Source organism: Nanorana parkeri, unplaced genomic scaffold (genome assembly GCF_000935625.1).
Source record: "Nanorana parkeri isolate BGI_ZX_2015 unplaced genomic scaffold, ASM93562v1 scaffold549, whole genome shotgun sequence".
Classification (NCBI taxonomy): domain Eukaryota; kingdom Metazoa; phylum Chordata; class Amphibia; order Anura; family Dicroglossidae; genus Nanorana; species Nanorana parkeri.
This window is the reverse complement of record NW_017306817.1, coordinates 840,683-866,131: the sequence shown is the minus strand read 5'-3', so window position 1 is coordinate 866,131 and position 25,449 is coordinate 840,683. Positions and strand designations below refer to the sequence as shown.

The following is a 25,449-nucleotide window of genomic DNA, read 5'->3' as shown; positions in this document are numbered from 1 at the left end:
CATCTGCCACAAATCCCTTCATAGAAGCAGCAATAAATGTCAAAGGGGCATATATAGTCTCTCCAAGTCCCATTAGGTCAGTCAGACCTATATCAGTGGAACAATGGTGCCACTGTTATGCAACCTGAACCCTGTGCATGCGCCCTGGCGTTGTATCTTTCTGGCACGTGGCTCCATTCCTGTGAGATGAATAGGGGGTGTATACTGCAGTTTGCATGCAACTCTGCATGTCTCCTCTGCTGAAAAACTCTACATCATAGCAATTTTCTATTGCTGGACTTTAGTTCCACTTTATGATACTATTAAGTCTATTAAATAAATGTGTAGTGGTTCTATACATAATTTTTTTATGTTTAGGATTAAAAAACAACTTTTTCTTATGATATGTTGGATATCAATTGTTTTGTACTTTGCTTTTAAGTCAGTTGGTGGAGCTATAAGCTCCTTCTCACATGTTGTCCTCTTTCTCATTTGCTAGTTGATAACAGAGCTCAGTAACTCAAGCAGAAACTTACAAAGAAAAGTGTGAGTTGACAGGGAGGGTTAATATTTTGGGTACAGGCAGGCTTAATGGGTTAGTGTGAAGGCAACAAATGAGGTTAATGTGACGGTTACCGGGAGGGTAAGTTTTAAGGTTACAAGGGGGGTTAGTGTTAAGGCTACAGAAGGGGTTTTGAGCGACGTGTCGCGCGATATCGCGCAACATCTTCCTATTGGGCTGTATGCAATCAGGAGCAATATCGCTCAAAATCGCTCTAAAAAAGGGTCATGTAGAAGCGACAAGCTACCAGCGACGAGCTACAAGCGATATTGAGCCATATTGAGCAACATTGAGCGACGAGATGTGAACAGCTACATTGAAATGTATTGGTGAAGCTACATAGAGCGATATAGTGCAGAAATATGAGCGATATCGCTACAAAAATCGCACGATAAATCGCTCAATGTGAACGGGGCCTTAGGGTTACTGGCATGGCTAGTGTTATGGCTATGGACCACTAGATTCATCATTTTAAATCCCGCGGACCACTAATATGAATGTTTAAAAAATATATATATTCTCATATTTTTTGTGTGTATCTACAGTATATATATATATTAGGGCTGTGAAAATTAAAGATTCATTTCTCGATTAATCGTTAAACTTTTTGATCGATTAATCCCCCTCTAGCTTCAGCACTGCCCCCAACCACCCCTGTGCCTCCCCTTCCCCCACACTGAACCACTATTACCTTGCTTCTCCCCACTTTTTCTATGTCCCGCGGCCTGCTAAGCCCGCACTGTACTGATTCCTTGTGACAGCCGCTGCTTGAGTCAGTGAGAGGCAGCCCCGGAGCCTCCGTGCTGCTTCAATGAAGGCCCAGCCTGCACGGCATCAGAGGGGCCCAGGGACCACCAACATTTTCTTGCGGACCACCAGTTGGCGACCGCTGAGATAGAGGGTTAGTACAAGGAAGATTAGTGATAGGGTTATCGGAGGATACGTGTTATGGTTACCAGGAGGGTTAGTGTTAAGATTAGTGTTAGGGATAAAGGGAGGGTTACAATTCCAGTTTAGTGTGAGGTGAGTCTTAGCACAGGCCATCATCCTTCTTTGTGTCAAGAGTTTTTTCCCGGAAGCTCTGTACCAAAAACGACTGGCAGCAATGTCCGAGAGCTGAAACACACAGGGGGGAATTTATCAAAACTATAGCAGACAAAATCTGGAGCAGCTGTGCATGGCAACTAATCAGCTGCTCTCTTCAGTTAAGATTTGAAAATGAAAGAGAGAAGCTGATTGGTTGCCGTGCACACTTGCCCCAGTTTTTGTCTGCTCCAGTTTTGTAAAATTACCCTCACAGTGTTTTGGGCACTTTTTTTTTCATTTATTGATTCTTAAGCAGGACAATTTGGTTTCCTTTCCTGTAAAGCTTTTTCTGAAGCCAGACATTTTGATTGATAATATGTTAATAAGAAGTGGCAACCATCCCAAATCTTAATTTCTTTTAGTGTTTCTTTGTATAAACAATTTTATTATTTTTTTTCTGCTGTCACTACGAACTCTTCCCAATCCATAAAACATTTATTGATGGTAAGAAATACATGTCTCATTCAGCACATGACCTTTGAGCTGTGTTTCCAGTCTGTTTATGCAATCTGTTTTTGGCAACCAAGCCACAAAAAAAAAAAAAAAAAGAGTCACTATTCCATATGCATGAGGTTTTATGTAGAGCCATTAGGTTTCCTTGTCACTAAGACTAGGACATAACTGCAAAATGAAAGATAACAGTGAAATATGAACTATAACTTCACGCTTTGTTAGCGACATGGTATGTAAGTGGAAAAAACTATCAATAAAGTTTTTTTTACAAATAAAAGAGTAATCAAAGTATAGTTGGGTTTGGTTCTATATCAACCATGGCAATAAAACTATGTTTGTTCCTGACAGTGGCATGTTAGGTAGGTCTTAGCCAAGAAAGATGAAATGCCAAAAAATGTAAAATCATGTGCAAAAAGGTTCAAAGACAACAGCCGAGCAGGGTCTTCTGAATAGTAAAGAGAGAGCATTACTGCAAATTACAATGTTAGATTTGTTTAAAGTAAACTGGGCCCTAATGATGACAGTGCAAACAATTGCAGTACAAGATGAAAATATGCATAAGCAGACGTTACCTTCAGTGAAATCCGCATGTGGAAATGATCAGTAGATCCAGACATATAGGCATCTGCTGGAGATTGCGGCAGACCTGGGGCACATTTGGGCACCCTGTTTACTGATGTGGGGCAGGTAGCACGCTGCAGTAACTGGTTCGCGTTGGCCAAAATGCAATGGGAGAGGCTAAATGCATATAGGTAAATAAAACCTGGGCTTACTCATTGCACACACGTCACACATATGCCACATGCCACCATTGAGAGTCTCACAGACACATGTAAACCTCAAAATAGCCCTATTTATGAATGTAACTCTTGCATTACATGTGCTTTTCTACGCACTGAATATAGACAGAGAGCTAAGACTTTTTCTGAGCCTAACCTAAAGGATAGCTTAACTAAAATATTTGGGGACTACTTAGCAACCAGCAACTGTTGCGACCATGAACACTTTGGAGTATATACTATACAATATAGCATAAAAAGGGGTCAGGGTTACGTAACACACAGCACAAGAGTATGTAAGGCATTAAGTGGAGGGGTCAGGAGCGTGTACGCAACAGCGACGTGCAGTACCTTCTGTGCTGGGTGAGGCATTCCCCAGCCCCGCCTCCACCCCGCCCCCTGCACACCCCGCCCCCAGCACGCGGAAGCCCCAACCCCAACCCGGTCACCAAGCTAGTGTGAAGGAGGGATGACACAGGGAGGAGCATCCCTCTCCCTCACTTGCTTGTCACTAGTGAGGCATCGAGATCGACGTCCTCAGTGTTTTTTTTTTTGGATTGGACAGCTTAGAGCGATGGCGCTTTGCCATTGGTCCAAACCATCCACAGAGCTCAAGCCTCTAACATAGGGTAGAGGCTGTTGCAGCTCTTGCCTCAATATGTTAGATTACACAAGCAGTGGGGAAGCCTGCTGCTGTGTAACCTAACTAGCTGTCAAAAGCCGGATGCAGCGCTGCCTGTAATTATCAGGCAGCCCTCCGTCCATGACAGGTTACACAGCAGGGAGACTTAAAGCTGACAGCTCCATAATACTAGCTGAGGCTCTGCCTCCCCTGACCCTAGTATGCAACTGAGTGGAGGGGTCAGGAGCATGTATGGCACATGGCACAGAGTGCAGGAGTCAAAAGTATGTGAGGCACAGAGTGCAGGGGTCAGGAGTACATAATGTACAGAGTTCAGGGGTCAGATGTAAATAATGTAGAAAGGGAAGAAGTGAAGTGAAAACAACGCACAAGCGCAGGGGTCAAGAGTGAGTAACAGCAAGTCACACACAGAAGAAGAAGAAGAATGTGGGAGGTTGCAGCATCAGGAATCGGGGCACATACTAACAGATGCAGAGCATGTGCACTCGGTGTCTGGCACTAGCAACACCCATGAGCATCTGAATTTATTTCCACCTCTCATGCCTTCATATTCATCATTGCAGTTGTCCATGGCATACAGTTTTTTACACTGAGGATAACTTCTGCAGATCCATTTTTTCACCAGTCTGAATTGCCAGATGCTACTGAAGAACAGCAGAATCTAGAGCTCTACTGCTAGCTCTGTGCTTGCATTGCAGCAGACCGTGTGACAGACTATGTGCATTTGGGCAGTCAAAACCACTACATCAAAATATGGGATTCAGTTGAGGCTTTGCTGGGTCACTGGTTCATAATTCGTATTATGTATAAGCAAGCCTTCATAGATGGAGTATATGTAAGGTGTCTTGGGTAAAATGTGTAGGATGCTTTGAGAAAATTGCCAGGAAAGAAAACAAAAGTGAATTAATCTCTCCCCCTCATTGCTGGTGAATAATTGGCAGCGGTCCCTGTGAGATGTAAATCTACATACATTCAGTCCTGCTTGGCTGCTTAGTGAGCCTAGAAAGGTATTCTAATTAAAACAAATCACACCATATATTATATACAGCTTTGTTTTCATGCATCTTCAGAATATATTGCATATTAGTGTGTGTGAGTATGTATATACTGTATATATATCTATAGATATATATATATATATTATATATAACAACACAAACGGACAAACCCAAAACAAGCTTGTGTGTTACCTGTAGAGTATACAGCTTGGTCATACATGTCCACTCTACAGGTAACACACGAGCCTGTTTTAGGTATTTCCGCCTGTGTTGTTTTAGCCTCCATTGGCCTGCAAAGCTATAACTCTCCTGGTAGGGCGCAACCAATACGAATTACCAAATGGAAAAAAGTGGCCCAAAAAGGCATCCCAAACCACAGTACAGTAGGTGCTGTGAGTTGGCAGACCATTTTAAATTCTATAAATGTAATTCCCCGAGTGATCTCCAGTGGTTTTATTTATGAATACATTGCGGGGCATTCAATAAAGGCTTTGCCCCAATTATCTGCTGGTATAGACCTTTTCAAGATACTGTGCCAAATTCCAAAAAGCCCTGTTGCCATCTTCACCGACATGTGCAACAGATGTAGGCAGTTCTTAATAGCACCACTTTTACAAAGTGGCAGGACTAAATGAAAAATTAATGACCTCCAGTAGGTAGTCTCTGTACGCTTTGTAGTAGTGTGGCATGTTGGCCTGCGCTCCCCACTCCCCTCCCTACTTGTCACTGGTTGTTACCTGTAGCTGTTTCCAACAGGTGCATGATCCTGGGGCAAGCACTGAAATATGTCATGCGGATGTACCACGGAATTCTGAAGAGTGTTGAAGACAACTTTCACATGTACATGCCTGGTCCATTTAAAACAGTAAAAAATTGTGTTTCATGGTTTCATATTAGGAACTGAAGCAAAATGCAGTGTGCGCTGGAGAAACTTGTAGCAGTCAATCAGTGTTTGCCTTTCAGTGTCCTGACTGTTCTAAGCTAACGTCAGGTCTGATAAATTCATAAGTTACTGCACTCTACGTAGGACCATTCCACTTTGCACTGTGAGCTGTGAAATGACAGTGGGGGGGCTTGATACCTGAAGACCAAATTTAATGATTAGTTACTTAATGACTAGGGAGTAAAGTGCTTTTGGAAGAGTTCCTGCTGTCATTGAATATTATATAGTGTGTATTGTGTGTCACTGACCTGATAAGTAAGTAACTAGGACAGTGGCGGACTGTTTCATGTACCCATGCCCATGATGCCCTATGCATAGTGGAGGATGCGTTATGTTTATTAACAAAGTCCATTTACCATTTTCCTTACAGCCCAGAAATAGGTATAAGTCAATCTAAGAGCATTGCCTTACAAAATAGATTTAAGGATTTTTTTAAAATTTATATAAAAATGTGCATTTAAACAAACAGCGTTAATATTTGTAAGTTTTTACGTTGTGTGCAGGGTGTCTCAAGAAGAATGTTCGTTGTGGGAGTACAGGAGGAAGCAGAATCTGAAAGTTTTTAGATTTTTTACATTCCAAATCAAGAATTTGCATGGAAACTAGTTAATTAATGACCAGCTATTAAAGTGAAGTCATTGAGCCGTTTGCTGCAGGCCACAAGCAGTGGCGGAACAGGGAGCCTCATTTAATTCTGGCATTTATTGCTGCATATTTCTGATCAGTGCCAGCTATAGTGGCACATCATATGAAAGCTTCCTTTGGTTAAACTGAGTTATACAAAATTGCCAGTCCAGTCACAATGAGTCTTTACACATCAAAAATATACACGTACAGTGCAGAACTTAAAGTGTTTAGGCAGAAAAACAAAATATGTAGTATATCTGCAATACATGCACATTACCCAATGTTTTATCTGTTTAAAAAGGCTGCAGCAGGGTACAGTGTTGCACTTGTGGTGGTATTGCCCGAAAAGAGTTGAGAAGCATTGCTGAAAAAGTGACATGATGCCTTATTCAAGATGACCCTCTGGCAGTCCATTTTCATGTAAATTCTGAGGCCCTGTGTTCATACAAGAGATCTGTGATACCCACCTTTTAAATGCAGGGAAGTGCCTGATACCATTAGCGTGGCAGTCCGTCAGAGCCCCTTCAATAGGAGATTGGTTGCTTAGAGTTCACAGTAGTAGGGAAGTGAAAGAGTGGCTGCATAAATCTCAGGATCACTTTGAGAGCTTCGATCACACTTGGAAGACTTGTATAGCCTTATTGAGTCAGATACATATAAAAACCTGATTGCATGATCACTAGTTGGGTTATCCGGTAGGATGGGCCTGAACTCATGAATTACTCTAATATTACTATAGTCTTATTCAGCAAAAGTTTCCTCAAAACTGGAGGTGTTTCTTAACAAAAGGATCAAAAACATATTCATATCAACATATAACAAAAGTGTCACAAATAAGAACTAATTCATTGCACTGGTCAAAACTATCTCTGAAAAGCGAATTACAAGAATTTAGCGCTAGACTCCATATTACAGCAATACCACCAGAAATGTGTTGATAGATGTATATTGAACATCACTGTGTGTAGGAAAAGAGCTCTTGGGAGAAGCGGTTTGGGTTTTGGAGGGTGGGCCTACATTAGTGGGAAGTTATCTAGGGCACTTTGCTGATCCCTTCTCCCAGCAGCTGCCTCTGCAAGACTTTGGCATCACAGTGGATAATAAAAGCTGTTTCTCCCTACAGGAACAAGTTAGTAGAAAAATATTAATGCTGGGACCTGCACAGAGGGAGGTTCGTGGGTAAACTTGAGTCTTGCCTGGAAATGCCTTCTAAAGTGTATCTAAGCCAAACAAAAGTTCCTTATTTTGGGTAGAGTAAGGCATAGTTAGAAACTGTACACCTTAAAACTGCCTCGTTGAAACTGTCAAACTGTAAGGGTTAAAGCTGTCAGGTTTTCATTGCTATATGTGTCCTTTCTGAGGAGATTCTCCTCCTCTCTTTCTCCTGTTAACCGTTTTAACTGCATCAGAAAGTGATGGAAAATCCTGAAGTTTACAGTTCTAACCAGAAACAGTAAATGAAGAGAAATCTTTCAATGGGGACACTTTTTTTTTGTGACACCTCACAAAGATGAGAATTAACCTCACTATAGAACGATTTTCTCTTTTTTCCTGTTGTGTATCCTGGACAGGTAAAGGGAAATCTCTGCAACATGGTACAGATAGCGTAAAAAAATCTGACGAGTTTTATCCATTCCTCACTCTATTCAAAATAAAAAAATTAGGTAAAACTACACTTTAAGCTGACCATAATTAGTATATGACAATGCTCGGAGTTTAGGTGATACCTTTTCAGCTAAACTAAGTTATGTATTTATATAGCGCTGACAATTTACACAGCGCACGTTCACATCAGTCCCTGCCCTCATGGAGCTTACAATCTAAGGTCCCTATATCCCATGCATACATACAGGGCCGATTTAGACAGGAGCCAATTTACCTTCCAGCATGTCTGTGGAGTGTGGGAGGAAACCGGAGTACACAGAGGAAACCCACACAAGCACAGTGAGAACATGCAAACTCCTTGCAGATAGTGACCTTGCTGTGTTTTGAACCAGGGACCCCCAGTGCTGCAAGGCAGAGGTGGTAACCACTACGCCACTGTGCTGCCCAGAGGTATCTAAACAGTGACTGCTCCTAATAAGACACAGTTACTGTTTGACTGACAACTTTGCACCCCGTTTCAACTTTGAAATCGGCTTTTGTCAAGCCAGGTTGTGTTGATAGGTCCACCAAAAGCTAAAGTTTCAGCCGATTCAGCAAAAAAGGGTTAACAACGGGTTACCAAGGTTTTTGTAGTTGTCTTTGTTATTGCTCAAGAAATTTACAGAAAATGCATTGTGCTCTCAGGTGCATTTAACATGGGTTTGAGCTACTTTTAAGTTAATTGACAAGTGCATTTGACCTGCAGCTGACCTCCTTGTGAATTGTGCTTGACCTCCTTCTAAGCTGCATCATCCTGCTGGGTTTTTTTAAAATTCCCATTGACTTGCAATGGGGAGAGAAGCAGTTCTGGGGTGAACAAAAGCCCATCGGCACAGGACAAACTCCCTTTCCCAGCCCTCTGACCGGTGTCACTGAAACAGAAAGTGATGCAATATCCAACATTTTAGAATTGCCACCTGAACAGGCGGTGAGGAGAAACCTTCCAGCAGAGATAATTGTCTAAAGGCCTGTGTCCACAGACTTTGGGCTAGTGTGGATGATATTGGTTTGAGACACTTCTGAGATCATTCAGAATTCAGTGACTGGTGGATTTCATCTGCAGTTGACCTCCTTCTGACCTGCTTCAAGCGGGTTTTATGCATCCCTATGTATGGGAGTGCAAAACCCACTTGAAGCAAACAACTGTTGACACTGGATATTTTATTCTCTTCGGAGGAATTGCCTCTGACTTCCTGCCATGTCCCGAGGAAATCAGGACATAGATAACAACACACACTGGACAAATCCCAGGAGCCAGGTAGCTCCTTAAAAATGACTGCTGGTGCCTAACATTTGAGGCTTTCTCTAGTTGTTGTCAACTGCTGTCTCCTGGACTGGACAGACTGGCTCATGAATTCCGTATTCATTTGTCCACCCCTGGCCTGCTCTAAAGCAAGCAAAACTTGAGCTCTATATATATACTTTAAGGTAATAGCAGCCACAGGGTTAAACGATAGTAGGTTGCAGTGACAAATTGCTTCAGGTGCCTTCAATTGGGAAGCATTTTTTTTAAAGTTAATCATAAAAATACCTGATAAAACAGTAATAAAACAGATATTGTTATAAGGGATGATGTTATAAAAAGTATAAATAATATGGTCTGCAAGTATTTGTAGGTTATGTTTTATCTCAACAGTATTGTCCCTAAAGAGGCAGGTAAGTGTTTCAAATGTTAATGCCGACAATACATACTAGAAAGGGCAACCTTGGTACCTTTGTACATTCAATAGTGGGGTGATTTATAACACTTAATGATTATTCTGTCTTTAGGACTGGAAAATAATGCTATTAGCCAGATGAAGACACTATGAATTTGGTCAAAGTGATGATATCTGAGTATCTTCTGAGCACTGAAGATGACTACTATTGTAAATTCTGGTGACCACAACAGTAGGAACAGCAGAAATATTTTTGGGTTTGGGTAAATCAGCTCTGATGAAACATATCTGTGCCAGTGGTTGCCTTGTGCTCTGCCTTGTGTTGGGTACTGATTGCAGAGCTGGCATACCAGAGATAACTGGCTGTGCCCGTGGGTGCTGTAAGGAGGATGGGCACATACCCAGAAAATCTGGAGAATCAGTTTTGCAATGTCAAGTGTAAACATCTACAGTACTAGTTAACAACAAGTATGCACTCTACCAATTCATGAAAAAAAAGATAAGGAAATATACTGAAGCTTTTAATGGTATGGCCTGAAACTGTCATATAGATAGCATAAAAAGATGCTATATAAGTAAAATGAAAGACAGATAGGAAATCGGTGAATCAGAGGAAAGGTGAAAATGGAGTACCAATGGTGAGGAGGATCCCAGTTCTGAAAAGCACCAGGCTGGTGGGAAGGTCGCCATTTGAAACTAAGGAGAAACAGCCTTGATGCTTGGAGCACAAGGTTGGTATCGTTCTGCAGGACCGCATGTAATTAAACAAACTGGAGAGGATACTTTGTTATTTAATCACCTCTACTCATTGGTACTCATTGTGACTTGGGAACAAACCAATACACTGCACAGTAATCACATCACATTTTAGGTAATTTGTTAGTTTTGGTTCTAGAATATTCAAGTTTAGGCCATTTTAGACATGGGGGTTGATTTACTAAAGCCAACTATACTATTCAATTAGCAAAGTGAATTTTCAATCCAATCATGTGCAAACAAAAATGTTTTTTTTTAATTTTCCTTGCACATGATTAGGGTATTCTTTGCCAAGTGAGTTTTCACCATATTCACTAAGCTGAATGAAAATTCCCTTGCAAAGTGAATATGCTCTTTTCCTTTACTAAACCATCCCCAAAGTCTCCTGATAACAACTCCGTGTGTGGAGTATCAGTATCTGATTGTCAGTGATTAGCCGAACCTCCAGGGTATATGGTGAGTTTTTGTTGCAAATATATTGAAAATATGGGCAACCGTAGAGAGCTTCAGACACAGCAACATCTCCATAGTGGCTGCATGCATGCTTGGTTAATAGGGTCAATAAAATAAAGACAATCCAGGATTCACTTGTTATCAATGAAGGTGAATTTAGCAGTCCAATTTTTTAAAAGCTATAATCTCATCAAGTCAGGATGCTATGTCTGTCTCAGTACAATCATCCCTTGTGCCTTTGGATGATTCCTCGCCTCACTCTACCCAATATGTTGGGAGAGTACTGGCAGGAACTACATTAAAACTCCTCCAGGCACCATCCATGCTTACGTGGGCTTCTTCCAAGGAGATATTTCACATTTATCGAGGCCTGCAAGGAGAGGGCTAAAGGGAGAGCTGTCTGAACATCTTTCTTTACACACACCAAATTACAGTATCAGGTGACATCTGCTCAGTGCACCCATTCTTTCCCAAAGAGACCCTGTCAGGATCTATCAATAATTCCCAATGCCAGCTCCCTTTTTGAGCAAAGGTAGTATAGTGTACTCTTTCCAGGCAATGTCTACTACCTTCCCTATGTAATGAAAGTAGGGTAAGAGGCATGGGCCACAGTGGGAAATCCCGCGATCGTACGATAATCGCAAAGTGTATGGAAGGCGTGAGAGCGTTTCTACTGTACAATCGCACATCTTCCGTCGAACAAGTAGTGCCCATTCAGCATTGCAGTCATCGGAAGCCCTCCCCTCAGCGAAGCGGGCTTGCGATGATCGCAAGTACGACCTGCCTGTCCAAGATGGGCAGATCGTACGTTTTTTTAATTACTTTACAACCCTCGCAAGACAAAAGTCTTGCGAACGTTGTACAGTGTATGGCCACCTTTAGAGGTGTATTGATTTAAAGCAATGATCCCTAGCTGTGACAGTCAGCTAAAGACCAGTTCTATCTCTAGTTGTTCCTGTAGGTCGGCGGTAATATGGGGAATATACTATTGTTGCAACATTGAGCTTTATTTTAATGTGATTTAGTTAAAACTAAGCTTTAATGTTCACTACCTTTGAGTCCAGCGGCTCTGTCCGGTGTCCTGCCCAGCTCATTGACATCACTGGTTTCCAGGAGCTGGGCGAGACATTAGCCAGAGTGTCCCGCTCAGCTCCTGGATACCAGTGATGTCAGTGAGCTGGGCAGCAAGCCGGAGATAGCATTACTGGTTGCTAAGATCTCTTAGCAACCTGGGATGTTTTGGCTGCCCCCCTGCGCCCTCCCCCCCACCTCCCCCCCCCACTGAGATGCCGTCTGAGGCAACTGCTTCAGGCTGCCTCATTAAAGTGATGGCCCTGGTTATAACATTTTTCAGGACAAAAACAGTAACTGTCATCCCATTACTATGGATTCTACATGTAGGTTGTAAAAATGCAAGAAAATGACATTTCTTAAGCAGAAATATAATGTATAATGAATTTGGAAAATATAAATGATTTTATGCAGAAGAAATGAAAATGCTGTCAAGGCTTTGCTTGTGTGATTTATACTCACAGACTGCTAATATCTTGAAGCAGCTTTAAGTAGTCCCGCTGACAAATACCAACTGGCTGCATATTTTTATCTTGACTAAAAGTTAAATATGTGCTTATGGAATATTCCACATATTTGTATACACTGACGGTTTTTTTTTTTCTTCTTTCCTCTACAGCGCTGCAAGGATAGGGTGAATGCCTTGGCTATCTCTGTCATGAATATGTGGCCAGGAGTGCGGCTGCGGGTCACAGAAGGCTGGGACGAGGATGGACACCATGCCCATGACTCCCTGCACTATGAAGGACGTGCACTTGACATCACAACTTCAGACCGAGACAAAAACAAATACGGCATGTTGGCTCGTCTAGCAGTTGAAGCTGGCTTTGACTGGGTGTACTATGAATCCAAAGCGCACATCCATGTCTCAGTGAAAGCAGGTACCCTTTCTGGAGGTATATAGCGCTTTCGGCCAGTGAGAGGATAGGCAAGCTTTATAGATGATGTTCTATGTTCTGAACATTAAGTGCCTTTTCAGATTGTCTACTACGTACAAATAATAAGGCAAAGAATAATAGTGATCATTAATCATGGCAACCTATCAGTTTTCACTAAATAAGTCCAATAATGTTAGCACTTCATTGTTGAGGCTGTCAACCAAGGTTTAGTACTTCCAAGCACTACTTAAGCTAAATGTAAGTTCTAATTAAATGGTATTTATTAACAGGTATTTTTTAACAAAATACTTGTTTTCAATCTTTTTTCATCTTTTGTTGCATCTCTGTCTACATGCATTTACTCCAGCCAAGGCCGCATGGCATTTGTCAGGGCCAGTTTTCTGATGGTGACAGCCAGCATATGTTAAAATGGCTACTAGACTTGTGCGCCGTCAAAAACATTTTTTTGTTTCGTTCCGTTTCGTAATATCCATTATTTCGTAATTCCTTTGGGGCAGCGGATCCCGGGAATCAAGGTGAGGTGTCAGGGGGAAAAAAAAAAAAAACTTTCGGAAACTGCCATTCGGATTTCGTATGCTTACAAATCTACGAATTTCAGGAAAATTCGTACGAATTTCGATTCGTAACGAAACGAATCGCACATGTCTAATGGCTACTTCTACTATCAGTAGGAAATCTTAGTGGCAGGCTGACATAACATTATCATAACGGTATTTGCAGAGGAATGCCGAGATCATTTGTATTTCAGTCAAAATTTGGATGGACTATATATATCCGTGCAATGGGCGATATTTACAAAATATTTGAACAGGTCTGTAATCTCTTGTATGAATCAATCGCTGCGATAGTAACTAGTCACGCAATAAGAAAGCTTTTGTGAGCTTTAAAAAAATGCCCTTTTTTGTTCATAGTTATTTTTCAGTATGTTGAAAGGGTTTCTAAACCCTCAGCTTTTTTTGCATATATCTACTGCTAGCGAGCAGTAGATATATCCAAAAAGTTAAAAAAAAAACGCTTTAACAGCAGTTTAAACTCACCTGTGTCTTCCCCGCACGCTCCCCTACGAAAATGTGAAACTGCTCGGGCGGCCGCAAAGCATCTTGGGGCGGGCGCACGCACAGTTCAGATTTTCGGCCGGGACGCGAGGAGAGACACAAGGTAAGCATATGGACGCGTGCACCCGCATGCAGACACCATGGGACAGGAAGTGCCAGCAAGCTCAGAGGAGTCTCCGCTGGATCGGAGACTTGCTGCAGCGCTGGAGAGAAGGCTGAAAACTACAGGAAAGAAGAAGAAGATCGGATTAAGAGATATCATTTAAGGTAAGTGCTTTAATTAACACTGGGTTGAGGGGAAATTTTTTTTGCCTTCAATGACACTTTAAATATTTCTGAAGCAGATAAGGGCCCATTTATACATTCATGGCATTGTGGTTTCTGTGCGCTTTACCGCAATGCGCAGCACAGCATGTTACATGTATTGGTGCAATGTAGTGCTCTTTATTCTGCATTCACTATTTTTTGGCAGCGCACCACAACGCACATTAGCCAGTTACCACGTGTGGTGTGGCAACATATGTTCTAGGCAAGGTGCATTGGTGCGCCATTCAGAATGAATGGTACAGCCTTACACCAACGCTGATAACGTGCATTGCGGTAAATCATGCAGAATTGCATGTGTTGCCACAACGGGAACTAAGGCCGCTGGTGTGAATGAATCCCAAAAATGGTTCCTTTCTTTCTATAAAAACAAATGTATTTGACATATGCTTTGCAGCAATACCAATGAGGATGGGAAATCTTTTACTGCTTGTTGTTGGTGAGAGGTCTGCCTGTCTATTGGTAGCATTTAAAGAACCTGTTAAGACGAAGATATGGGAGCTGCAGGTGTTTTAAAATTGCAAACCCCAGGGCTGTCATACTTATCCTTCCTTCCACACTGACCTGAAACAAGCATGTACACACCAGTCATTGGACATATGCACCTTCAAACATGTCACCCTTTGCAGCTCTTAAACTTCCTATGAAGCCCTCTTAAACTTTCAGTAGAAAGTTCAGTAGAAGTAGAAAAGCCTGTCACCTGCCAGCATACTGCAGAGTGTGACCCTTGCTCTTTGTGAGTAAGCAGTGGTCTCTTTGCAGAAGTCTGACATGCCCCCTGCTGAGTCACAGCCAGAGTTCACCAATCAGTGGGGAGCATGAGCTTTACTGACTGGAGAGTTATAGGTCCCACAGGGGGCATGTCAGATCTCTGTAAAGGGACCATTGCTTCCACACAGTGAGCAAGGCTGCTCCTCTGTAGCATGCTGGCAGGAGACAGGCTTTTCTATTAAGGCTGAGGCTGCTATAGAAGGAAAACAAACTGTAAGACAATGAACACCTTTAGTTTTCACTTGAAATGCATTCAACTGAGGCTTCAATTGGGCTTTAGGTCCATCATACATAGGTAAAGTTCATGGTGAGATTTCCTAGCACTTAGCAATATCTACAGCAACTGCATATGCCTGCTTCGTGTACACTTGGTGTACATTGTTGGTATATGTGTTTTTGAAAATGCCTCTGCAAAGGTGGAAATGGGCTTTAAGTAATCTTCCCATGTATGCAATCGCAGTGTCTGTAGGCTGCAGCATCCTGGTAATGGCATTTCAAGCGAGTAGCTTGTTGAAAATGTTTGTTTCATGTTCTGTTCATTCTACATACCACTGCTGCATAAGTAGTAATGGGGAGGTGCCCTGACCCCCACAGAATAGTGGCTATGTATGCTGGGAAAAGAGAAGCTTGTTTGAGGGTCTGTTTATTGGTGAAAAATCAGGTGCCCCCTTCATGAACTGTTTTATATATCCTAATAACTAGCGACAGTTACAACCTACAGATACAACAATAAAAGCATTCTTCCGATCCAACTTCTAATGAACTATAATTAGACTATTCTTTTTTGTTCCAGTGGTTAGATTCTCTCGTGTACCTGTAATCACTCTGATTCACATTTACTCCCTATTGTTTTCTTTATGAAGCCACCCTCACCATTGTGTTCTCACATCTCACACCTTGATTCTCAGCATTGTGCACTGTTTAACTCCTTACTTGTCAAAAATAACACAATCCCTCTTCTCGTGGGAAAAGGAATATACAAAGATTTTTGGGAAGGGGTTACATAGTGTTCTCAAACGTTCACTGCTTGCTGCTGAACAGTGAATTATAAGTATGAATTATATTTTTAAAATAAAATAATTTATTCGATTTTATTCTGCACAATTAAAGTGGAAGTGAAGTCCCTTTGTAAAAAAAGTGCAGACAGGCTGTCTGTCCTGTTATAGATGATACTCCCTGCCTGTCAGCACTTTTTTGCACAGCTCAGTGTAGTCTTGGCATGATTCCGTGTAGGGAAAAAGTAACTCCCGTGTGCATGCCTGGAACGTACATCACCTGGGCCCAGTCAGTCAAGCGGACAAACCTGGGGGAGGGCCGGGAGAAGATAGAAGTGCCAACAGGAGGGGAATTGTTGCAGTACTTGGGAGATCGCTTTGGTAGGTAAGTCTGCCATAATGTTCTAATATGCTGTGCATAGTATTTAAACATTGTGGCTAAAAGCGCCTGAAGGCCCCACATTTTTTTGGGTCGCGGTTTACTTCCACTTTAATCCTTAATCATTTTAACTATTCTTTAGATTCTCAACAACTTCTTAGTATTTGTTGCTAATATGTTTTCAGTGGCCAATTTATAAGGCACACTTATGTACCAGGTAGTCTTCTTCAGGGAATGGATTCAGAAAACATTCTTTGGGGATTTTGCTACCATGCTGACTCAATAGAATCATTGCCCTGCAGAAATCATGATTTGTTAGACCAGGTAAACGTTTTCCACAGTTTAGCGTTCTCAATTAGGTGATCCCATAACTAATGAAGTGGGACCCAGCATGATTTGGTACTGATGCAGCCCACCTTCTCCAAGATTCGACATGTTACATGTTCAGAGCTGCTGTTTTACACACCACTGTTGTGTATTTATCTCTCAGTTTGCACCATTTGGCATTTCTCCATTGACCATTTGATTCCATTCTCTGCTAAGAAAAATTGTAGTGTGTGAAATTCCCAGGAAGGATCAGATAGTTTATGCGATGCTGCAAAACCATCTCTGAGAGAAACAATCATTCCACAGCCATCATGCCAAAATAATGGATATTCCCCGTTCTGTTTGGTTGAACCACAACTGAACCTCCTGACCACTGACTGATCTGCATGCTGTATGTATTAAATGACAGCTACATGATTCACTGTTTGACCATTTACAATAACAAGTAGATATAACTAATAAAGTGACAACTAAGAAAAAAGAGACTCCACCTACGGACTATCATTCACACTTGCAACTGGACTTCTGCACTGAGTTTGCCACGTTGTTACTGTGTTTGCATTGTGTTTGGGTGTGCTTACTGTGAGTCAGTATAAAGGCTGAGTTTACCTTTTAGACCATAAAACATGGACACATCTAAACTGACCCACAGCAAATATGCTAAAATGCAAAACTATGCATAAGGGAGCAGTGGCAACTCTGAAGCAGTAGAGCTTTGTTTGAAAATTATCTTTTTCAAATGGTTTGTCCGATTTTCTAATAGTTAGTGGGGTCCAATCAACATTTGTTTTTGACTGAAGCGAAAAGGAAAATCAAAAGGAGCAGAATAAAAAATGTTCCTCATTTCTTATCTGAAAAATCGCACATATTGCATATGCTAGGTCCACAGAAACCAGTTAAATATATCTGGATGAAATTTCAAACAACATTAGTTGACTCAATGATGGCAAGATCAAATGCTCTGACAAATGAATTTGAACAAATGTTTGAATTAAGTTCTAACAGTTTATGGCCTGCTTAACATTGGGGAGATCCTTTCAAGTAAAGCACTATGATTACTAGATCTCTGGATTGTAGTGGGGTTAGTGTAAAGATTCAGAAATCTTTGGCTGCCAAATTAGGGTTCAGCAAACATTCACTTTACGTAAACACCAGTACATTTAGCCAAAGCTTTGGCATCATGGGAATTTCCCCTACAACCAGACTTATGCAGGGTGCCTTAAAGATAATTGTACTGGGACCCAAGCTTTACAGATGAAGACCTCTGAAATGGAAGCATGGAGATAAGCATGAAGTTAATCATTACACTAACCTAACTCCTGAACTAGAGATCTTGCAGTTATAAGGTTCTTCTGTGTGGTAAACAAGTGAAGCCAATCAACAATGACATTTCTGACTGCTCCAAACTAAGCAAAGTGAAACGGGACTAGTTAACACACTCTACATTGGTTTTTGTGTTTCTATTAAATAATCTCTAATAATTTTAGAGCAATTTCAGAGTTTTAAAATGGTTTCTCCGATATTTACTCAAAGTACTGGTGATTATGTAGCTTTGAAAACTCTCTACATTTTGTGCCATCACACAGCCCTATTTCTCTTTTTACCTTTTATAGTTATAGTTAATTCTTCTCTTTTTTTTATCTTTTAGATAACTCCTTAGCTGTCCGTTCTGGTGGCTGCTTTCCAGGAACTGCCATGGTCAACCTTGTTAGCGGTCAACGTAAGCTTCTCTCGGAATTGCAGCTTGGTGACAAAATCCTTACCACAGATGAAAGAGGACATTTGACATCAACAGAGGTTTTACTGTTTTTGCACAAAGATCTTGATATGCCAGCCAGCTATATAGTTATTGAGGCTGAAGGACATCCATATAGCCTTTGGCTTTCTCCAAACCATCTGATCTTTGCCACTAGAGACCCAATGGCAGGGTTTTTGCCAGTTTATGCACACCGTGTCCAAGTCGGGGACTTTGTTCAAATATTTGTTAATGGCACTCAACTTCTACCATCTAAAGTTGTAAATTTGTCCATACAAGAAGAGACAGGGGTTTATGCTCCACTGACTTCCCATGGAACCCTTCTTGTAGATGGCATATTGACATCTTGCTATGCAAATATTGAATGGCATGAAATGGCACATAGGTCATTTGCACCCATGAGACTACTTTACAACATGTTCTCCATTCTTCCAGAATTTTTAGGGAATGATGGGATTCACTGGTACTGCCACTTCCTCTATGTTCTGGCCAAAAACGTTCTTGGGTGGAAAATGCCTTGATATGTTATACAAAAGAATGGATTTAACTGCAAATGCTGCTGTAATGGGTTCCGATAGATCTCCAGTTTCCTTTTTTGCCTATCTACTGAATACAGTTAAGCAAATTACAGCTCGCTAAGATACATGGTCCTGAAGGGACTTGATTCCCAAAGTGTGACTATTGTAAAAGCTGGTGGCTACTGTCAATTGTGATCAGATGGACTAGCAATGTGTTAAATTATTCATGCAGTTTAGAAGGTAATTGCTAAAATTGTATTAAAAATTGCTATTTTGTAGGAAAGTCTTATTTTGCAGGAAGATATTCTGATATAGAGAGGATGGAAAGTACATGTTTGGTCATTTGAAGGGGAGCCTTTTGTGGCTTTCAGTTATATCCAGTCATGACAGCCTCTCATATTACTTGCTCACATCACAAACTAATTCCCATACCAAGAACATGGTAGAGATTTTTTGTTAAGCCACGGCAGGATACAAATCCACAAATATGGTGCATAAGTGTGTCAGTTAAAAAATGTATGTTAGATCTTAAAGAGTTACCCTGATGACTGTATAAGGGCTGTAAACTATAGGTGCTACAAGCAATTTCATATTAGCGTCAGATCTAACACAGCAAAGGCATTGGTCATTAACCATCTAGGCATTTAATGCCTTTTTTGCAACAATCTCATGACTGGTTCAACATGTTTTTACCTGTATAGCTTTTTACATCAACAGACATGCACACCGACATCTTGGTAACAACTATCAGCCAGCAAAAGCTTGACTTTGTAGACCAGACTGAATGCTTAATGGATTTGCACTGATCCCTTGTAAACACCGTGATGATTTTGTCTATCTCACTATCACAGTCTGAAGTTCTGAGTACCTGTCTGTACAGTAAAAATGTGTATAGTCTCTGGATATAAATGCACTGAACTACAGGAGGAGGCAAATGTCATTGTGCACTGATTATTTATTTTTACTTTTTCAATAACAATTATGGTCTTTGAACACTTATCCTTTGGAGATCTTTAACAGTGTGTGTACAAACACATGACTATACTTCAGCTATGGTGCTCCAATGCAACAAACTACAGTGTGTTCCTATTATTATACTCCTGTGCTATTATTATTATTTAGGTTAATGGTTAAAACATGGATAGGTGGGGAAAGGTTGAGTTTATCTATCATAATGAGAGAAACAAGGGAATGTCTCAAGTTCTTTTTATCGTGGGTAAAAGGGGTAAAAGGCAGAGTAACTCTGAGTAGGTGGCCTTATAATGATCACCAATGATCTATCTGGCTTGCAACATCATTGCCCCAATGACTCTGGAGTTAATAATTAATCAGCCTAAAAATTAAAAAGCCATATCTAGGCAACACATGCCTATCATCAGGCTGAACAATTATATTGTTGGTTGAGCCAGTCTCTATGATTTACCATTGTGCTGACATAATCTTTAAGATGCCAAGCAATCTGTTTTTAACCCTACTTTTACTGAATGGTAGTTATATAAAATGAATGGGTGGCATTCCCTTTCTACCATTGTGATACATGGTTATATATACAAGTGTACAAGGAGACAACAGATGCTATAATGAGTACATTTACAAGAAAGCTTTGAACTCGTTAAAGTAACACTAAATTCAGGAATTACCATAAATCTTAAAAATGCATTCAAGTAACTATAACTATAAACAAAAATGTATCTTATTTGTGTATCACTCGGCTGTAGATCCTCAAATCATCTCTGAATTGGTGCTGACACTGTCCTTCCTGCTGGAGGGAGGATACTTTTGTTCCCCATGGTTGTAGAGTAGCCACCGCTCCAAGCTTACTCACATGATAGACTACATTCTCAATGCAAGTTAGTAAACTAAAAGTGAGATTCCGTGCTGTGAGTCCATCACCAGAGTGAGCTTGGAGCCGTGGCTACTTTACAACAAACACAGGGACCATGGGGAACAAAAGTATCCACCCTCCAGAAGGAAGGACAGTGTCAGCACCAATTCAGAGATGATTTGAGGATCTACGGCTGAGTGATACACAAATAAGTTACATTTTTCTTAACTGGGTACTTGAATACATTTTGTAAGATTTAATTCCTTAGTTTAGTGTCACTTTAATGTTATTTATTTCACTTTGTACCTGTGGACCAGTTTTCCAAGCTGTTCCTTTGTATGCACTGACAATCTTGTTACCACTGATCATGTTTTATAATGATATACAAAAATACTACATTCTCAGACTTGAGCCATGCCTTATTAATTACCAGAGGGTGAGAGGTGGGGTTTTTGAGAGGAGTGCCACTTTTTCAAAATAAGATATATTTTTGTAGATCAAGTCTTACTGTATCTTTCCCAAAGGAAATTTGCTTTAACACAGCTGCTGCACAATCAGTCTTAGAGTATATTTTTCTACTTATAAATTGTAATTTAATTTGTTTCAGTTTAATGTTCCAGCTTCCTTTAGATGTGAGACAATGAATGTTCAAAACAGAATTTAATATCTTTTTAACAAGTAATCTTATTTAATGTGTTTTCTGATAATAAACCAGGTTATAATTTATCCCATCATATAGTCTTGTTTCTTTAAATGCATTTTGCAAACCATTTGTTCTATGTACAATATAGATGTGTTTGTTGTTTGGTTCTATAGACAGTTGCATTAGGGTATAAATTTATGAAAGTGACTGATGTAGACAAACTCTTATTGCCCAGATTATACTATAGTGCACAGTGGAATGAATGGGAGAATCTGACTGCATCTGATTTTCATATTTAACCTCCTGCTATATAAAGCGTGACTTTTGTTTCAAGTCCCCTGAGCCTGAAGGAAGGCTATGCTGCTAATATGAGAATTGTAATTCAGACGGCTAAATATTAACTTTGTTGCTGTGGAGCAAGAACTTCAGATCCACCCTAGAAGTCCTGTGTCAAGAGAAATACCTCTTCTGCCATACTGTAATCCATCTGAAAATACTAGTAGGCTGTACGTCACGTAGATCCTCTGGCTTCAATCATATTAGTGACCCAAAACAAGTAAGCATATCAGAAGTTATGGCCTTCAACTTATTTTACTGGCCACATACTTATTTTAGGTCACTGGCAGCTAGCATTATCAGAAGGAGGTAACCAGTGGTAGCTTACATATTTCTATCAGCGTAGGTTTATTCTAATGTAATTCAAACCTTCAAGCCAGTTTTATAAGAAGCACTATAACACAGAAAAAGCTTAGCAACGACACTTGTTTGGTCATTTTATAACAGGCGCTGTGAATACTTGTTGCTTATAAAAGTAGTTGCTACTTTTCCATTGTAGGATATGTAGTAAATGTATACTTAACCCGAGTATACACACATATACATTTTTTTTAGTCAACCTGCGTGCTGAACAAAGAAAATATAACAGATTCCCCCATCAACGCCTATGAGCGTAGATGGACGGATACCCCATTGCTTGCATTTCATTCTGACAGCTGATTGGCTGCTAGCTCCGTTCAGCCAAGAGCTTTCCAACCTGCTCCTTCGATCTGCTGATAGAGGGATGCTGGGCGGAAGGATGCTGACAGCGGCACCCAGTGTGCGAATTTTGGCCGGTTCATCTGGAACCTCCCTAGATTCATACCATGTATACCTGACTTAAGGCATTTATTTAACAATTTCTACTGTGCAGTGCTCAGTACTACAGATGCTATGTAGGCAACAACTCTTCAACTGGTCAGAGGATCGTGTTGTAAACGAGGTGAGTATATAGAAGGTTAGGGCATATCTAAATCTAAAAACAAAAATGTAACATATTGCAGCCTACCAGTCCTTAAAGTAGTATTCAATTCTACATTTTGTTTTCAATATTGAATCCAGATCAAACAAATATACATTGCCAAGCAAAGTGATTATTTAAATTTTTGTCCAAACATTTTTAATCATCATGTATCTAAAACAGCTAACTTCAACTCTCTCAGCTCCACTTCCCTGAACTTCCGGTCCAGTACAAGATTGCAAGGGACATAGCAGTCTCCAGCAACTGTCCATCAACTAACTCGGAAAAGTTAAGAAGAAGGAGGGGGAGAGGGGAGCAGAGGAGTGCCTTGCCTTGCTGTGCTTGAGTGTTAGTGGAGACACATAAAGCGCACTAGCATACACAAGGATGGCTCCATAGGACTCTGCAAGGGTAAAGAGCCACCCTAAAACAGGAAATCAGGACCAGTGCTCAGGGGATGGGTTGATTCTGCAGGAAACTCAAATGTTTGCACATTGAGGAGCAGCATCTGTTTTAAGTGATTTAATTAGCATTTTAAATAGCTTATAAAAATGTTGATGTTGATATCAGGCTAACAGCATGGATGAAGGAATTCCCCTCGCTAGTCTATTGTACTCTGACAGCAGGACTTAGCAAAAATGTGACCAATGTATGACTAGCTTTAGATGCGTTGGCTACATTAGTTTAGTTTTTTGTTTTTTTTTAGGCTGGATTCACCCTGTTCTGTGTGAATGCAGCATGCATGGTCATACGTAGGTGGCCATACGTAGGTGTGAATGGTCCCGTATAGTTTACCTTCACAATTCACACCAAACTGGATAGATGTGAACCAGCCACATAGAAAATAATTTGATTTCTGCTTGCAATGTATTTGAAATCCTGCAAATAACACACCTTCTGTCTCTCCGAGTCCGTGGCTATGCTCATTTCTCCGGATGCAAAGGACATTGGAAGCGAGCCCCCAGCACCACAGAAACAAGAGCACTGGCTCGGTCAAAACCTGCATAGTGCACTTTGTCTGGCTCTGTCAAAGCGGTGGCTGAGCTTAGTGTTGTGCGACAGAGAGAGACAGTGCAATACGCAGTACTGTGGCTTCTTCCCTGACAGGGTTACTGTAAAGTCTGACCACTTTCTACTTTCTATGAACACTGTAAAATTATACTTCAGTGAAGCATGAAGATTTTGAAATTAAACTGACGCAATGGAAACTGCTGCAATGCCCTGTCAATTATGCAAAAAAAATATATATACCGTATTTTGTGCTCCATGAGGCGCACCTGACCATAGGACGCAGGGAAGGTAGGGTTCTGTGTAGTTAGTGACAGCTGAGACAGGTGGCGCTGTGATTACAGCGCCACGGTCTCAGTGATCACACAGAGCAGACCAAGAACGGACGTTCTTGGTCTGCTCTACGGGCTATCTGGTGAGCTCCTATGCCGTGGTCACGGGTACCCCAGAGGAGCGGGGGATCCCGAAAACCGCGGTGGGGGGGGGAGGATCGCCGCTGCTCCTTTCATACAAGTGATCTAATCAGATCACTTGTATGAAAACGAGCGGCGGCTCCACGCTATACATTTGGCTCTGCTTGTCAGGAGCAGGGCTAAATGTAAAAAAAAACTACTCGCGGCCAAAACTGCATGTCCCGGGCGATTTCCTCAGCTCTCACACATTCGTTCCATAAGACGCACAGACATTTTCGCCCGCCTTTTGGGGGGAAAAAGTGCGTCTTATGGAGCGAAAAATACGGTATATATAGCATAAATACATGTAGTAAAATGAAAAATAACTATAAAACTCGTGTATAGAAAATGCACATAGCACTATAACAATGCTTGAACAAATAGATCCACTGCTTATGGCTCGACCTTACACATTACTTCAAAAGTAGACATTGACATTTTCAAAGGCAGGGTGCATGTATTGAATAGATATTAGATTTTACTTTAAAAATTGAAAATGGATATATGCACTTTGATGTTTCATATACTGTATGTATATAGGAGCTGCAGATTTTGTTATATGATCTTTTTCTTTTGTTATATGATCAGTGCCTTTTGATCTGTATTGATACCTATTAGTATGCTAGAATAGACTATACAGGTAACAGCACAATAAAGTTTATGAAAGCTCCGATTGCTGGATACTATGGATAAAGAACCAAAGAAGGCAGCAAATGCACAGTGAACTGAAGGAACTGCAGTCACCAAGGGTCATGATAAGCTCATGATAAACTGAATAACTTGTGACACATTTAAACCAACCGTGCGTGAGCCAGCTCCTCATCTGTCTCCTACGTACGTTTCCTACCTCCCTGTTGTGCTCTCGGATACGAGTGGAAAAAGAACATGTAAAACAACACTTTCATTGAGGACTCTACAGTCGCCCCCAGTAAATATTGTGTAAGCCCTAAAAGAATGCGTTTATCTGGGGGGAGCGGAGGGGATTACCACAGTAAGCAGGGAAGCTAACGGTGGGTTTAATGAGTCTAATCCCAGCGTGATTAGCAGGCTCAATGCAAAGGGCAACAGCTCTGTGTTTTGGGAGGGGGCTTTCCTCTGCGGAACCCCTGCAGCTGCCTCAAATTACCCAATGTAAGTGCTGAGTGATCTGTAGGAAGATGGTGCTGATACTGGAACCAGACCAGGATGGAATAGAAACCACACAGCTGGAGTAAGAACACCCAGATCATATACTGAAAGTGTACTAGAGCAATCAGGATGTGAAAGTACAACCCCGATTCCGAAAAAGTTGGGATGCTGTATAAAATGTACATAAAAACAGAATGCAATGACTTGCAAATCTCATAAAGCCATATTTTATTCACAATAGAACATCGAAAACATATCAAATGTTTAAAATGAGAAAATGTACCATTATAAGAAAAAAAGAAGGTAATTTGGAAATTGATGGCAGCAACACGTCTCAAAAAAGCTGGGACAGGCAACAAAAGAGTCGGAGTGTTTCAGAAATAAATATAGGCAGAGGTTCACCAATCTGTGAAAAGCTGCCTCAAAAATTGTTGAACAATT

General features: G+C 41.0%; 1 protein-coding gene across 3 annotated transcripts in view; it reads left to right on the top strand.

Moving 5' to 3' along the window:
• Positions 1-19,096, top strand: part of DHH (desert hedgehog) — a 67,481-nt gene extending 48,385 nt beyond the window's left edge. For 2 of the 3 annotated variants that reach the window (XM_018561883.1, XM_018561882.1), the window contains exons 2-3: positions 12,272-12,533; positions 18,051-19,096. In XM_018561883.1, coding sequence (XP_018417385.1) covers positions 12,272-12,533; positions 18,051-18,679 — 891 coding nt within the window. In that variant the 3' untranslated portion in view covers positions 18,680-19,096. Of the gene's footprint in view, positions 1-12,271; positions 12,549-18,050 lie in introns of all 3 variants that reach the window. The other variant, XM_018561881.1, reaches the window with a different exon arrangement.
• Positions 19,097-25,449: the final 6,353 nt, after the last annotated feature.